The 16,161-nt window shown below is 39.8% G+C and overlaps 1 protein-coding gene across 6 annotated transcripts in view; it reads left to right on the top strand.

The window, feature by feature from the left end:
• LAMB4 (laminin subunit beta 4) overlaps positions 1-15,558 on the top strand; it is a 131,908-nt gene extending 116,350 nt beyond the window's left edge. For 5 of the 6 annotated variants that reach the window (XM_075599735.1, XM_075599734.1, XM_075599737.1 and 2 more), the window contains 7 exons: positions 3,736-3,880; positions 7,742-7,816; positions 8,222-8,420; positions 8,919-9,057; positions 9,811-9,987; positions 11,009-11,162; positions 15,288-15,558. In XM_075599735.1, the coding sequence (XP_075455850.1) occupies positions 3,736-3,880; positions 7,742-7,816; positions 8,222-8,420; positions 8,919-9,057; positions 9,811-9,987; positions 11,009-11,162; positions 15,288-15,427 (1,029 nt within the window). In that variant the 3' untranslated portion in view covers positions 15,428-15,558. The remainder of the gene's footprint in view (positions 1-3,735; positions 3,881-7,741; positions 7,817-8,221; positions 8,421-8,918; positions 9,058-9,810; positions 9,988-11,008; positions 11,163-15,287) is intronic. The other variant, XM_075599740.1, reaches the window with a different exon arrangement.
• Positions 15,559-16,161: the final 603 nt, after the last annotated feature.

The raw sequence follows: 16,161 nt of genomic DNA, 5'->3' as shown, positions 1-16,161 counted from the left end.
GGCCTGTAGTTAACTTTAACTGACGATAGTGCTAATATTATGCAAAAGAGGTGTGTACCACCACAGCAGTCCGTTAAAGTTTAGGTCACGGTTATCCCAGTCATTAATGTACTTCTAGCATCTAACGCCGGGTAGCTGAAAATGTTTTGGCCTTGTCCAGGTTTCTAAAGTGGGCCATTTTTGCTTCCTGTATTGCTTTAGCAATACAGGAAGCCAAAATGTATAGCCTGGACTAGGCCAAAAAATGTAGTCAAGCCTCGTCTATTAACCCCATGGAAGCCATAGTGACCATGAAGGTATACCTTCATGGTCACTAAGGTAACCAAGGTGGTTATTAGAAAATACCCTTACTACCCATTGTATGTAGGGTTAACCACTCCACTTGACCCCATGGTGGCATAACCTCCCTCCCTGGGCCACTTACCCCCATAAACCACCACCTCTACCCCCACCCCTTTAACAAACCTAACCCCCCCCCCCCCCCCCTCCCACTACAGTACTGGCCATTAGCTTACTAGCCAAAGGTGGTTAACTAATGGCTAACATACACACAATGTTCAAGAAGAAAATAACAAATAACCAATTCAATTACATGTGTGTCACTGCCCAGCTCCTAGGGAGTTTACACCAGTGTATCTATTAATGGCTACTCAGAAGGCTTCATCAGGGTGCGTGCTTCGTATGGCTGGGCGATGAGGTAGCAAAGATAGAAATGATGGGCACTAGGAACCTTTGTAGTACAAACAACCCTCTTTTTTTGTGCCCCCTTTTACTAATGCTCCTCTCATCCATTCACAGTACACATAAGTATACTGTAGGTGTCATCAGTTTCATATGGCTTGTCTGTACTCTTGACGGTTTCATCTCCAGGCACCCTCACTTCACACCTTGAGGAGGTGCAAACACTTGACTGGTTTCTACTTAATTAACCTGTCCCTGTTCTGAATATGTCCGTTACGGCCTGTTAATATGGACCCCTTCTCGGGCCTTGGCCCGACTCAATATCGATAGGGTATCTACAACCCACTCCTGTCTCTGAACTGTCACTTCTAGACATACTGCAACTGAGGCATGTGTGGAACTGCCTATAGAGCTGATCCTATGGCACCCAGGGGATCCCCCTTATGGGGACCTCTGTAGCCTGTAGCGTGCATATTTCCTCTTCTGTGAAATGTGGGGTTCTCCTTGGCCATGTTTCGCGACCCTATCTGAAGAGGCACTGTCCCTACCTAGAACATATTAAACGGGGACTGGTTTGTCCTATATACTCAGGAACATACTTCGTAACTATATACATTGAGGCTTCTCCACTCTCACGCCTCCAGGACCTCCCTCTAGAAACTTTTACTTCCTATATATACATCCTCTGACGTCCTTGTCTCCAGGTATCACAGGGCAGGGGCTTAGCACCTGTTGGTTCAACCCGAATCCTATTTAATAGAAAAAGTATCAATCTCTATGTGGGTCCATACCATTAACTCCTAAAAGGCCATGGTAATCCCATAGAGGGGTTACACTAGGGTCGCTCAATGAGGGCCTAGGAACACACAAATGCACTCATCAATGGATATCTGAAATAAATATTTTACCTACCCCATCCTACTTGACGGCCCCATCTTCAGGGCCGTGAGCCCCGCCCCCCCCCCCCCACTACCAATCCAACTAAAAAAGCAGATGCCCAACTATTAAAAAAATCCAAAGGACTGAAGGCCAAAAAAACAATTAACAAATCACAAGACCAGCTACAACAACAAATTCTCCACAAGCCCGATTGCAAAAAAATAAAACTGAAGGGGAGGTAAGAGGTGTGGGGTCCATGAGGGGAGGGGCTGAGCGTGGTATGCAAAATAAGGGGTGTGTGTTTGACAAGGTCGTGAGTGTGTTGTGTGTGAGTCTGAGTGAGTGGGGTGTGAGTGTATTGAGTATGAGAGGTGTTGAGTGAATGTGGAGCGTGTGACATGTGAGAAGAGGGGGCGGTTGAATTCAGAGTGTGTAGAGAAAAATGGTGAGTATGAGGTGTAAGAAGGGGGATTCATGCGGAGTGTTTAAGAAAGGGTTTGTGCGTGTAAGGAGTGTGAGTGCGGTGCGTGTTGGAGAGAAGGGCTGAGTGAGGTCTGTTGAGCAGTGGTGCCTAGAGATTTTAAAAATCCTCCATCGGTCCCCCTGCTCAAAAAAGGTTGGGAACCCGTGGCTTAGAGCAGGGGTGCGCAAACTTGTCAGTCTGCACCTCCCTGCCTGCTCTCTCCCCCCACCCCCTCTCGCAGCCCCCTCCTTACCTTGTCTCCGGCGTCAAACGACGCAGCGGGGTCACGTTGCCATGGCGACGTGTCGCCGAAGACAAGCTGAGAGAACTTGCAGAGGCCAACGCGCGATCCCCCGGCATTTCATTGAAATGCCTTGGGGAAGAGCACAGAGCCTTTGTAACCGCCCCCCCTCCTGCCCCCCCCCCCCCCCCACCTGGAAAATCTTGACTCCCCAGTTTGCGCACCCCTGGCCTAGAGGATAGAAGGGAGAGGGGGATATGATCAAAACTTTCCAATACATAAGGGGTTTCAACAAAGTACAGGAATGAAGCATATTTCAGAGAAAGAGAAGTGCTTGAACAAGAGGTCATTCTCTGAAGCTGGAGGGTGGCCGGCTCAAGGAAAATGTGAGGAAGTACTTCTTCATGGAAAGGGTGGTGGTTTGTGGAATAACCTCCCAACAAAGGGGTGATAGGGGCTAATAGAGTAAGGGAATTCAAACATGCTTGGGATAGACATAAGGCTATCGGAAAATGGACAGAGTAGGTGGCCAAGGGGGTATAACCTGCCGTCATATTCTCTGTTTCAATGTTTCTAGGTGCTACTTGCTCAACCACTTATCAAAAATGAATTGCTGTTTTGTATGTATGTATGAATTATTGTAATCATTATTATTGTATTGTGCAAATCTGCAAATTATTGACTTCAATGCTTTTACAAGCTCCTTTGCCAAAATTGGAAGTAAAAATGAGCTTCCAATAATAAAAAAGAAATGTAGGACATATTGTATTTACTTAACATTCCTTTCCCATAAGAAACCTTCCACTACTGCTTAGAAAACCTGGCCAGTAAGGTATCTTATGGCACTGGAATGTGTCTTGTAGAGTAGCGCTGCTTAGGAAATGTGGGCAAAAACAATTTCACTGCCAAAGTAGCAAAAGGCTTATAAATTATATAAGAAAGTGTGATCATAAAGCAGCAATACTACATTCTCCCCTTTTTTTTAAGTTATATGCAAAGGATGTGATAACGTATAATTTTACATTCTTTTCAGTTGTAATAAATCCTTCAGTCAGTGTAACTCAGCAGCTACAATGTATCCTGATGTTACTAAGGTAACGTTATCTATTGTTACAGCTCAAACTGCAGGGAACTTTGGTAACAAATGATCACAAACAGGAAAGTGTTGCAAAGGTTTTGCACTGCATGGGAAGTGGGCTAAAACCTGCTATAGAAATCAAAGGATGCGTTAACACCGATTAAACATGTCCAAAGAGTTGAATAAAAAAAAGAAAAAATAGTCACTATTATCTAATACTGCAGAATGTATTTATTTATTTTTTAAAACATAAGATTTCACGTTTTGCTGCTTTAATGCCTTTATCTCTATCACTTATTATTTAGAGGTTTTCAGACCCCATAAACAAGTAACTTGTCATACATTTTGTCAAAATGTTGATAATTTTAAGCAAAACAGAAAATTGTATTTTAGATTGACAACATCAGAAAAGTGGCAGAAGACACAATGTTGAAAGCGTCCAAATTGAATAAAACGCTAACCACAGCCATGAACCGAATGAAAGCAGATAAAAACCGCACAAAAGAACTAATAAAAAATGTTAAAGACTTTCTGTTGGGTAAGTATTACTCGATCATTTAGATTTGTATTTACATTCTATATATTGTGCAATAATATTAGACCTTGTTTTAGGATTGCTGCACGTTTGTAGCTATGGCTGCAAAATTGGGAATAGACACAAAACAACTTTAGAACACTCTTGGCCACAGTTTGCAGTTGAAATCTGTGACCAGAGTCGCATTGTTTGTCTACTACTCATTATGCTGTGGAGCCGACTTCCCTGTCTGTATGGATCAGAAACCTTCCTAAGCATGTGGCAGGTTACTTCGCAGCAGATTGAAGAGGGACTTTTTGAACATGCAAACTTCTGTGCTTTTGGCGGTTTTAGCACTGACGGAGTAAGAAAACCGCAAAGTGAATCTTCTACAGTAACACTATTTAACTGTAATTGACAAAGGAAAAATGTAGGTAGTATGATTCCATTTATAGAGCCAAGAATAGTTTACAGTGTACACGTTTTCCAATCTGAGGAAGTTCTTGGGAAGCCTGTAGACTAAACTATTGATACCTATAATATTATAAACTATTGATAACTATTAATACTATTTATACTAAGGGACCGATATGACTATTTTTTCTCCTTATCCAAAATGTTTAATTGCATTCCCTCTATAAAACATATATATATATATCTCCAGTAAGTAAACTGATGATAATTGATGGTGTAAATGGTAGGATCTGCAATGTTGTTAGAATGCTATGTATGTATAATTTCATTTATATAGCGCCAACAATGTATGCAGTGCTTTACAAGATAACTACATTCCAAAGAGTGGGAATAAGTGCAACATTAGACAGAAGGAGCTAATGACAACATAAGCCCCCAAAGAGCTTATCAGCTAAGTGGCAATGTATGGAATATATACTGTAGTGCACAAGCACTTTGCAAGTGTCCAGAACGCATATACTTGGAAATGTAAAAAAAAAACTTGGTGTTTGAAGATGGCAGTCTCGGAAAATTATGATTTCTTGGAAAATACAGTTGGCAGAAGACATTTTCCACTCCTAAGAGCAATGTTGCCAGCAAACCTGAAACAACCTATGGGTTTAGACCTCAGGAGTTTTTTTATTTCAACTTTTGGTGCCATATATTCCTCTAAATGAGAGAACTGAACTCATTCTAATATGGAGCTGTGTAATTTAGCATTGACAGGTCAAGTTCATAGCAGTTTCTTTCATCCAGAGTCAGCAGCTAACTAGTGATCCATCAAAGAATAGAAAGTGTGGGCCTTTCACAGCCAAAACAGCAGGAAACTTGTTAATTTGGCTCCACTGAGATGCAGACTTTTGAAAGATGGTTTATGTGTAATTAAATTTGCACACACACTGATGTAATCCAGATTTTTTTTGCAACAAATTGTAATATTTGTAAAGGTGCCTAAAAGGAGAAAATAGGAATGAAACTACTTAAACCCAAACCCATGATTTATAAACGCCATCACAATTAAAGTGTCAGTCTCATTTCTCACGATTTTCACATCTTTAATGTTTATCAGTAGGCGTTTCCCTCATCATGCACCAGCTTCTTTATTCGGTACTGCAGTCCAATGAACTAAAATAATAAGATGAAAGAGTACCCCAGCCTCCTCTAAGTTATACACTCTGACCAGTGAAGATTCACTTCCATTTGCAGAAAGATGCAGATGAGCGCAATGGTGATATACAGTAGTCAAATATCTTCAAGCAAGGTCTGGCTGCACACTTGCTGCTGTTATAATTTGTCTGGTTATTAAGTAATGTGTAATCCTTTTACTGACTTGGAATAACCTTGAAATGGGGCCTCAGCCAAGAGTGTGGGGTCTTAGTAAATCACATTTTCAAAAAGACAATGGGGCCTATTCTATAAGCCTTCATAACCCAGTTATTGAGGCTTTTTCGGCCAAAATGCCTACTGCTATTCTGTAAGCCTCGATAAATGGGCGATAAAGGCATAAATCGCCCGTTTTTGCAGCCATCCAAAACACATCGCTAGGTGGGCGGCGATAAGACACTTATCGGCAGGTTCTGAAACTCGTGCAATTCTAGTAGCCTCGATTAGTTTATCAAGGTTAATTGTGGCTCTAGAATAGCATGTTTCTCCCAAAATCCTCATGCCAGGAAAAGTTGGCATGAGGCTAGGGAAAACCTGCAGAGAAGGCGGCGAGAGAGGACTTAGAAACAAAAAATGCTTTTTTCCTGCATCAGATTGAGTAGACAGCATAAATAAAATAAATAAAACTTTCTACTTACCCATGCCATCATGGAGGGCGTCCTCATCGGCATCCTGCAGGTCCGTGTCCTCTGTAGCCAGCAAGAGTACAATAAAAAAATACAATCTAATGGCCCCTAAACCCTTAATCACCTTAGCGATTAATAACCGCTATAGTAATTAAGTGGTTAAGCCCCATCCCCCGCTACCCACCCGGGAGGCCTAGACCTCATCCCACCCTCTACCCATTGATTGGCACAGTGGTATATCATACCCATATAATATGGGCATGATAAGCCACTCTAGCAGTCAATGGTCAACCTAATAAAAATCATTAAAGCCAAAAATACACAATTATAAAAGAAATACACAACCACCTAAACACCCCAACAATAAAATAATGTCAAACCCTAATAGGACACATGAATCAAAATTATCTATCAGTAAAACAATAAAAATGATGAAAAAAGTCAGACTTAAACACATACACATATGTATTATAATATACGTCCTGTATGAGTTGAGCTTGGGGGATGTAATATTCCACCTCAAGGATTTGGAGGCTATTGCCTGTTTGTTGAAGAGTGAGTTTCTTTCAGGGCCACCTTTGTCAGCATCTATTTCCTCTGTGTCATTGACCCCAGGTGATTCTGTGTAGTGACAGAGACTGTTGATGCTTCCTGCGCCCATCTGTTTGAACAGGTGTGTGAGCAGGAAATGCAGAAGCACAGAGTGTGTGCATGCAGGTCAGCACGGTGTCAGGGTTGCTGGAGCAGGGCCCAGTTCTAGCCGTCTGTGGTCAACCACGACTAGTTTTGAATCGGTGTCCCTGTATCTGGTGTTAGCTGCACCATGTGAGTCTGCTATGCCTGGTGTCTCTACTGCTGCTCTACTTTAGCTGGGGCACAGGAAGAACCAGCAGGTGGGCGTTCAGGAGGAGTAACCGCAGGCAGGAGAAGTGCGTATGGTAGCAATAGGGAGCACTTCCAACAGTGAGGAGGCTGTGACTGGTGTAAGCCCGTCTGGATCAGGGAGTGTATCAGTTAAGGTTGGAGAGGGTGAGGGTGACATTGGTGGTGGTGATGAACTTAGCGAGGAGCATCTTAGAGAAGGTGAGGTGGAGGAACGTGGTCGTGCCTTGGCATTCGTGGTATTTCAGCCTCCTCCCCTAGCTACGTGGTTGTCCACCCAAAGGAACCACCTCCTGTGTGAGAATTCTTTCAATTGCCCCGCTATGGTTCGTATGACTGCAGTGGTAGAAGAAGAATTCTGTGCACTAAAGAGAACACCACAAGAACAAAGCCTAAGAAGTCTATTTTGTAATTCTTCTGTCAGGGTATTCCACAATAGTGTTGCACACCATAGCATAAATAGATTGCGCAGCTGGCAGATAATAGTGGAATGCATTTATACTATTGACAACTAATAAATACATTTATTGTGAACACAGACAACAATATTTTCATAAGTCCCTTTCAACCTACAGTAGCATAAATCATAAATGACAATGGAGGATAAAAGAGTAAAGGTTGTGTAAAAACATTTTCATTCAAATGCAATGATCCCAAGTGGGTACAGTCTGTAGAATAACATTGTTTAGTTATATTAGACAATATACTGTGCATTAAACTGTAAGTATTGTTTGGTGTTACATTGACTATTTGCCTGTAGACAGCAACCCTGTGTACCTTTGCCCAAGAAGGAGTCTACAGGGAGGAAGCATCCCTAAGACGCCACAGGAAGTAGGTAAGGCTTATTTTCAGACTCTATGGCAGCAAAGGTGCTATATGAAATTAGGACCCCGAAGCCCTATATCACACACTGATTTTTGTACAACGAATTGGTAGAACATTTGGTGGTAACGGGAGCTACTGTACATTTTCCCACACACATAACATGTTAGGATCAGACAATCCAAAAATGTAGCTTATAATATCGTATATGTAGACAAGAAGCAGCTATTTTCAGAATACAACCTTCTGAAAAATCTGACCATGTATACATTGAATAATATATTCATTTTATATACAGTAGTTTGAAAAGAAGTGGTCCTACTAGTTGTATTAATCCATAGGATGCACAAGTGGAGTATGAGCATAAAACCCACTGGACTTTATAGAAAGCGCTGATACAATCTCATTTTATTTTTAGATGCCTTTGTATCTCCTGAAGATATAGAGAATGTAGCAAATCAAATTCTTGCCATTAAGTTACCGGCTGCTCCTTATGATCTAATTAACATGCTAAACAAAGTCAAGAAATATTGTGATGACTACAAAAATAATAAGAACAGCTTACGAGAACAACTGGATCAAGTAAAAAAACTTACCTTGGAGGCTAAAGAAGCCAAGTAAGTATTTTCTTAATTAATCTTACATTCTAGATGTGAATTAAAATGAGAAAACACCTCTCATAATCACCATATGCAGGAATTATGTATAAAAATTGGTATTTGTAAAAAAAAAAGCGATTTAAATCAGCAATCCCCCATTTTTGGAATATCTTTTTCATAATTGGAACTGGGGGGCTCTTCAGTGCACCAAAGATATTTACCTTTTTATTTTACAGTAAAGTGAAATTAAAATCAAAGATGGCTGCTGGAGTTGCTACAATTCAATACTCCAATGACATTGCGGTTCCTTACTGGCCCATGGGAATGAGGCTTGGATGGCAGCCGTACTGATTTGAACTAGACACGCTGCACATAAAAGGGTTAATATCTCAGGAGCCAGGCCCAGAATGAAAAAAAAAAAAAGTGTGGTTTAATTTCGGTTTCCGATTTAAAAAGAAATAATAAAATACTTTAAGGATTTAATAAATGGTATCTATGTTCTACATTTTATTTCAGAAAAGATGCTGAAAACCTACCAAATGGGGATGAGATCCGAAATAATTTGAACAATGCCGAAAACACTCAGAAAAGAACCACTGCCGCCCTCAAACGATTAAATAACGATATCCAGGAAATCAGGAAAAAGCTTTCCCAGGTAATTGTAAAGACGCGGACACGAGTTTTTTCATTGTAAATATCCAGTTGAATGCAACGTGTCATGTTTTAGGGGATTTCCAAAAGGAAAAATCCCTTGGCGTAGAAGAGGGCTAAAAAATAATATCAGTGAAATAGTTCCAGGTTTAAGAATGACATTTCATGCCTATTGACAAACTGATTGGTTCCGTATGTTGGTAGTAGATTGCAATCATTAGGATGATAGGAATACGGGGATGTAATACGAGTTTTAGTAGAAGAGCGATAGAAAAAAGGAGCATCTTAGCAATATTACGGAGGACAGAGCGACAAGTTTTAGGCAGAGCATGAATGTAAATGGAGAAGGAGAAGTCAAATGTCACGTCTAGGCAACATGTTTTGCTGACTGTATTGATGGTGGTTCCATTTACTGTGATGGAGAAAGGGGAAATTGGACCAGAATTAGGGGGAAATGTAAGAAGCTGTGTTTTTGACATTAATGCCGGGACTCACTAAGCACGACACAGGGTTTGGCACACTGATCCAACATTAACTACTCAAGTAAATAGCATTTAACAACCGGATCCTGAGATTTAGCTTCATTAATAGCCATGTCAGTAAATGAGCCTGTACATTCTTGACTGGGCCTGCAGTTCATTGCAGAGTCATGAGTTTCAAGCCACTGCAACACAAACATGTTCTTCTGCTACCTATCTTGTCTGTAAAATGCATGCCTCGCTGAAACCGTGTTCTGCTTTTATATCTTTTTGTGCAGGCAAAAACCAAGGCAGATATGACTGATGATAAACTGAAGGCCATTAAAGATCTTCATTCACAACTAGAGACAAAGATTGCTGAACTGCAAGATAAGATGTTGCAGAACAGGGAGCAGGCTACTGATGCCCAGAAGGGGGCAGAATCTGCATTAAAGGAAGCTACAGAAAGTGAAAATGTATGACATTTTTCTGCATTTTTTTTTATATGACATGTTTGTTACTTACTGTATGTACAGTGGCTACATTCTAAATACAAACTGGTAGAATATTTTAACTTTGTAGCGTCTGAAAAGTATAGATTTGTATCTATTTTACATTTGATCATATATACAGTATGAAATATCAAATGAAAGTAGGTTGAGAAAGGGCAAAAAGACAGACAAAGGTTAACTGCACACACTGTGTGTTATCAAAACAAAAAGCTACATTTTATTTGGAGATCACACAAAGACAGAAGCATTACATTTCAGGGGGTGTCCTCCTTCATCAGGTGGGGGTACAGGGGGAAACAGGCAGAGTTTATTGAATAGGGAAGGATGAGGAGGGGGGGGGTGTGGTGAAGTCAGGAAAAAGAGGGAAAAGCCAGAGGGACCACCAGAGCAGGCTGACTGTCCCCCCATCTGTGTGGCCATAACGTACATACCAGGACTTTGACTACATTGCATTCACAGACTAAAAATGTAGTACAATCAGAAAGCCATTTACACCTCAGAACTTTTACTGTTTCAGCCAGGGCAACAATTGCCACGTAATGTCCCATTCTTCAGCGACATCTTTTACAGTGCCTTGTTTATATTATTATAAAAGAGTAAGATTACATTGAAATCTGAAATTCCACGATTGCTCCAGACTCATATTGTATGTACGCGTTGATCCATTAGGTCGTTGGTGGCTAGCCACTGATTAATCTGTCTTTCTAGTTATGTGCTTTTTGTCCAACCACTGATCAATCAATAATTACTAACCCCGTTATCCTGTATCCCGTTATCCGAGACCTCTGCAGAAAATGATATCGTTAAGTTGTCAGCTGTGCTGAGAATGATATGTACTTTTGATGGGAGACAATTAGGCATTCGTGAGTTATATACTGTGCTCATTCTACTCAGCCCGTGCGCTGACCATGCCCGAGGCCTAAGTCTACACATAAATACAACCTGTTCAATCTTTTGGGGCTTTTTTCTTCTTCACATCCAACAGAGCCTCAACAATCTTATGAAGAAATATGACCTTCTCAAAGAAAAGCTTAAGAAAAAAGATATCCCCCCAGAAATATTGGAAAGATTGGAAAAGCTGAAGGAAGACGCCAAAGATTTATCCAATGAAATCGATAGCAAATTTAAACGCATATCAGGTAATTTTATCATCCAGTGAGCTGGCACACTTCAGGGAAATAAACAACTGTTTTTCAAATAAAAAAAATTGGCAGGGTCCAATAGAACAATCTCTCATTATAGGTTATATTTTGTGAAAATCATAGCATTTTTGATATTTTGTAGTGTTAGCGTTGGGAATTCAGATCACATTAGCTCTCCATTAAATATTATTATTTATATGGAGCAGTACAATTGAGGTGTAAAATAGTGGTAGATAATACCATAAATATTACAATGTTAACATATACTTATACAATTGGTGAGCTTGCAATCTACAAGGAAAGCCTTTCCACTCAACAACGCAGAGACAGCATATCTATAAAATCACATGCTCTGTTAAAAATTGATTCATCACTCTAAGGAATTTGATGTGGTTGATGGATGGACCTATCCACAGTCACTGTCTGGAGTGATCTGAGTCATTATAAGGTATCAAAAGTCACTAGAATCTATTTACTAAGATCTTTTAGGTGCAACACTGAGGCAACTACTTTTGGTCATATTTTGCAGCTGGGAAACTCTAGTAAGTAAGTCTACTGGCAAGACACCTATTTATCTAACTGAATAAGTATGCTTTAAATGAGTTATTGATTAGAGACAGAGTTTTCACGGTCCATAAGCAGAGATAGTGGGATATCTGACTACTACAGAAACAAACAATTTAAGTGCTCCACCATAAAGAATTTGTGACAATTTTCCTTGTTATTTTCAGATTAATTTTAATAATAACTCATCACTAATAAATAGTCATGACTGATAGTATTATACAGTGGAAGTAGAGTAAATTGTATCAAGTAATAAGGCATATCTATGTGTGTTTGTGTGTATATATATATATATTTTTATATATATATATATATATATATATATATATATAATAGACAGGGCAGCTGGCACTCCAAATACCCAAAAAAATTGCGGTGAATATCCTATAACAATAGACAGAAAAAAAGCAATCCACCCCAACAGGAGCGGACACAGGACAGCACTCACAGGTAAGTAAGAAAACTTGTAGTGCAAGTAACACAGCACTACTGGCCAGTGGATCCTTTATATACCCCCACACCCAGATGACTCAACCAGGATAGCTGATTGGTCGTGCACCCAGTCCCATGATCAGTCCCAATTGTTGCTGAAGTCGCACTATGGCTGTCATCAATACAGCTGCTCAGTTCAGAATAATCAAGGATATGCATGCAGTACCACCAGAGCACCACTGCGTGGGAAGAGAGCGTTCTCCATTTCCATGGTGCCGTGCAGCTAGGAGACCGCGACGCCGTGGTCCATCGAAGAATACTGGGTGTGGGTGTGGGGGTATATAAGGGATCCACTGGCCAGTAGTCTCAAGCACCACCCTGAGGAAGGTCCCACGAGGACCGAAACGTTGGTCTTGTTTGTGCTGTGTTTTACTTGCAATACAAGTTTTCTTACTTACCTTTGAGTGCTGTCCTGTGTCCGCTCCTGCTGGGGTGGATTGCTTTTTTTCTATGAGTGTGTGTGTGTGTGTGTGTGTGTGTGTGTGTGTGTGTGTGTGTGTGTGTGTGTGTGTGTGTGTGTGTGTGTGTGTGTGTGTGTGTGTGTGTGTGTGTGTGTGTGTGTGTGTGTGTGTTCTATAAAGTTTCTATGTACATGGAATTCATGTAATATATTAATATAAATTATTCGTTTTTCTTTTATAAGTTCTCATGTTCTATAGTAAAAAATGAAGGTTAAAAATGGTGAATGCAGCAATGACCAGACGCTGTTTTGTGGTAACACAATAAGTAATTATAAGTGTCCCTGTATCCCTTTTTTCAAAGTTAGGGTTACGCCTACTAGGCATTTACATCCACAACCTTAGTGCAGTTCAAACAAATCTACTTTTGTGACTGCCATGATCTGATACAAGTAATAAAATTGCATTCTTCGTGAAAGAATAAGTTATAGATTATTATAGATAATTGAACCTCATGGTTTCATACAGCTGATCTGGATTTACTTACAGTTACAATTCCGAAGAATATAGAATCTACAGTAGCAACACTGCCAGATCACTAATGAGAAGTTGCAACTTCATCCGGCAACCCCAGATCAATCATGATTATTTTTTTTTACCTATGACAAAAATGTGTAAACCTGGTGAAGAATTAAACACAAGCCAACAAAATATATTTTTTCACATGAGGTTTTACAATTTTTTTAATCTGCTGTGTACGTTTGATAAATCTCCCTTATGTTATGCTTTCCATGATTTGGCTTTTTTTCCTCATCTTTTCATCTGACAAGCTGAAGAATGTGTTGAGATGAAAAGTCAGACATACTGTATGTAAGGAAGGAATTCAGACTACTTACACATTCATTCCCTCCTTGTCTGATAAATCCGCTTCTCGGTGCTTTGTCCTAGGTGTGCTTATTAAGCCATAAAAAAGCATGCCTTTAATAAAATAAATAAATAGAAAATATAGATATTTTATGTGTTAATGGAGTGTCCAATAGAGTTAAAGCAGCAATACATGTTGCTCAATATTTTTGACCGATATTTTTTTTTTTACAGTACATTACATGAACTGGGTGGTACCTGGTTCCTAAGATTTCCCCAGTTCTTGTGAGTCCTGGACAATAATACATGTCTGGTGGGCACAATATGGCTGCCTGGGTCAGCCCAGCTCTTGTGTAATGGGTATCAGTTCACCATCTGCTCTTTTTAATGGTACTCTGCTTAATAAAAGAACAACATGCAGGTTGGCTGTGTGTCATCACATTACTTGTATTGCAGAAACAATGCATTTCTGGTCTCTCTTCCTGCAAAAGGCCTCCAAAGAGGTTAATGAAAATACAAAATAATTTGCATGGAAAAAATATAACATCTACTCTGTGATGAATGGCAGGCTTGTGATTAAATACAAGTATGATTTATGTTGTGGCTTAATAATAATAATAATTAAAATATATATATATATATATTATATATATATATATATATATATATATATATAAACACACAAAAAATCAGCTGTAGTCTAAGCCAGTGGTTGTCCAGTCTTCCAGTACCTCCAACAGGTCAGGTTTTAAGGATATCCCTGCTTCAGCACTGTCAAAGTGACTGAGCCACCTGTGCTGAAGCAGGGATATCCTTAATACCTAGCCTGTTTGGGGGGGGGGGGGGGTGAGGACTGGAGTTGTGAATACCTGGTCTAAACTGTACTGTTATTTCATGGTGGCATTCCTGGAAAACCAAATGTTTCGAAAATAGTGTTGAAAATATTATTTTAATGTATAGGCCGGGTGTCATCAAAACGCGATCTGCACTATCCAGCACGAATCCGTGAGATCTGCCATTGACTTTAATGGCAGGTATGACCGATTAAGCCGTGATAGTGCGGATTGCGTTTTGATGACTCCTGACTATAATGTTGAAAAATTGCAACCAAAAAAAATGGGGGGAAAAAGCAAAATAAATCCGTATAAGAAGATGTCACGAGTCATGATAAATTGACTCAAGAAACAAATTATTTTGTGGTGTAACTAAATTTGTACATTACACACAAGAACACTTCACATTTGTGAACTACAGTAAATACTATAAATTCACTTTTTTTTGCACACCTGTATTTTTTGTCTTAAAAATTGTCGAGATAAAACCAAAAATACTAAAAGAAAACTACTTTTTGAAAATGTAAGTTCTGAGATACAATGTGTCTTCTTCCAGAGTGTAAACAACAGGAATTCCAGGTGATGCATCGTTCTGCGCTTATTTTGTAAATTTCAAAGCCACAGAACTGACACAACGCACTGTAATACATCACAAAATAAACGGATAGGTTTTTGCTTAACACTTGATAAACTGACTAGCGCTAAGCCACAAAAGCTCATTCATTTTTCTCTTCTTGACATTGGGTGGCATAATTGTATTATATTATGGTTTGCAATGAAACCTGTGCAGCACACATTACTTGATGATTGATGACTCCATTGTTGATTCACCTTACCCAAGCACTATGCTTTCTCATAGGAGTAGTTACGTGGTGTACACATTACAGATGTGCTGTAGTTGCATAGTGTACATTTATTTTCATGTGCGGACAATTGTACGTAAACACACTAAAATATTTATCTGTTTGTAGATTTGGAAATGAAGATTGACGACCTAAATGAAATAAACCAAGACAAGGCTGATCAATTAAAACAACTGGAGGAACAAGTCATAGGTCTTAAAAATAACATTTTGGAGCAAGAAAATAAACATGCTACCTGTAAATCTTAGAAAGAGTTAAGCAAGACTTGCCTTGTTTCAAATATGAATGTATAGTTGTGAACAAATCCCGCCTTTGTGTGAACATATTTCCCTCCTTATGTGTTATAACACATCATAGTAAAGTTATGTCACATATATCACACACGGTTCAATTTTTTATGTATATCCATTCTGAGGGTATATCTCTAGGTCTCAGTTTTCCTCCATGTATGTATATGAAGCTTGACAATATATATTTATATATTATATATTATTTACTTTATGTACTAATTGCCCTGTTACAGCCCTGTGAGTTGTTTGCTGGGTAGAGGATAGGGGGCTGGCAGTGATTGGGCCCCTCCTGAGCTGGGAGATAGTGGCTCAAGTTGAGTGCGAGTTGTTGTGTGCTGTGACAGGGATGTGGATAGTTATTTAAAGGACCGAGAAGTGGAACGGGGTCAGTCAACTGGAATAAAAATGAAGAAGTGGGCAGTCTCTCTCACATTACTGAAATTACAATTCTTGAAATAGAAGACCTTTTGCAGGCCATGCGGCATAGGGTGCTTAGCTGCTACCCCATCCAGTGATGTGGATCAAGAGATGTGTTCTCCTTCAGTTGGGGTCCCTGCTGCTTTACCTTCAATTGCTGCAGAGCAACAGACGGGCAAAGGGGAGAGCAGGGGATAGAAGGCCTTCAACATCCACCATGCCTGAAGGAAAAGAAAGGCTGTATTTCCAGCAGCTGCATCTGATCCATTAGGTAT

This window comes from Ascaphus truei, chromosome 5 (assembly GCF_040206685.1).
Source record: "Ascaphus truei isolate aAscTru1 chromosome 5, aAscTru1.hap1, whole genome shotgun sequence".
NCBI lineage: Eukaryota > Metazoa > Chordata > Amphibia > Anura > Ascaphidae > Ascaphus > Ascaphus truei.
The sequence above is the reverse complement of the archived record's forward strand: the minus strand, read 5'-3'. Positions and strand labels throughout refer to the sequence as shown.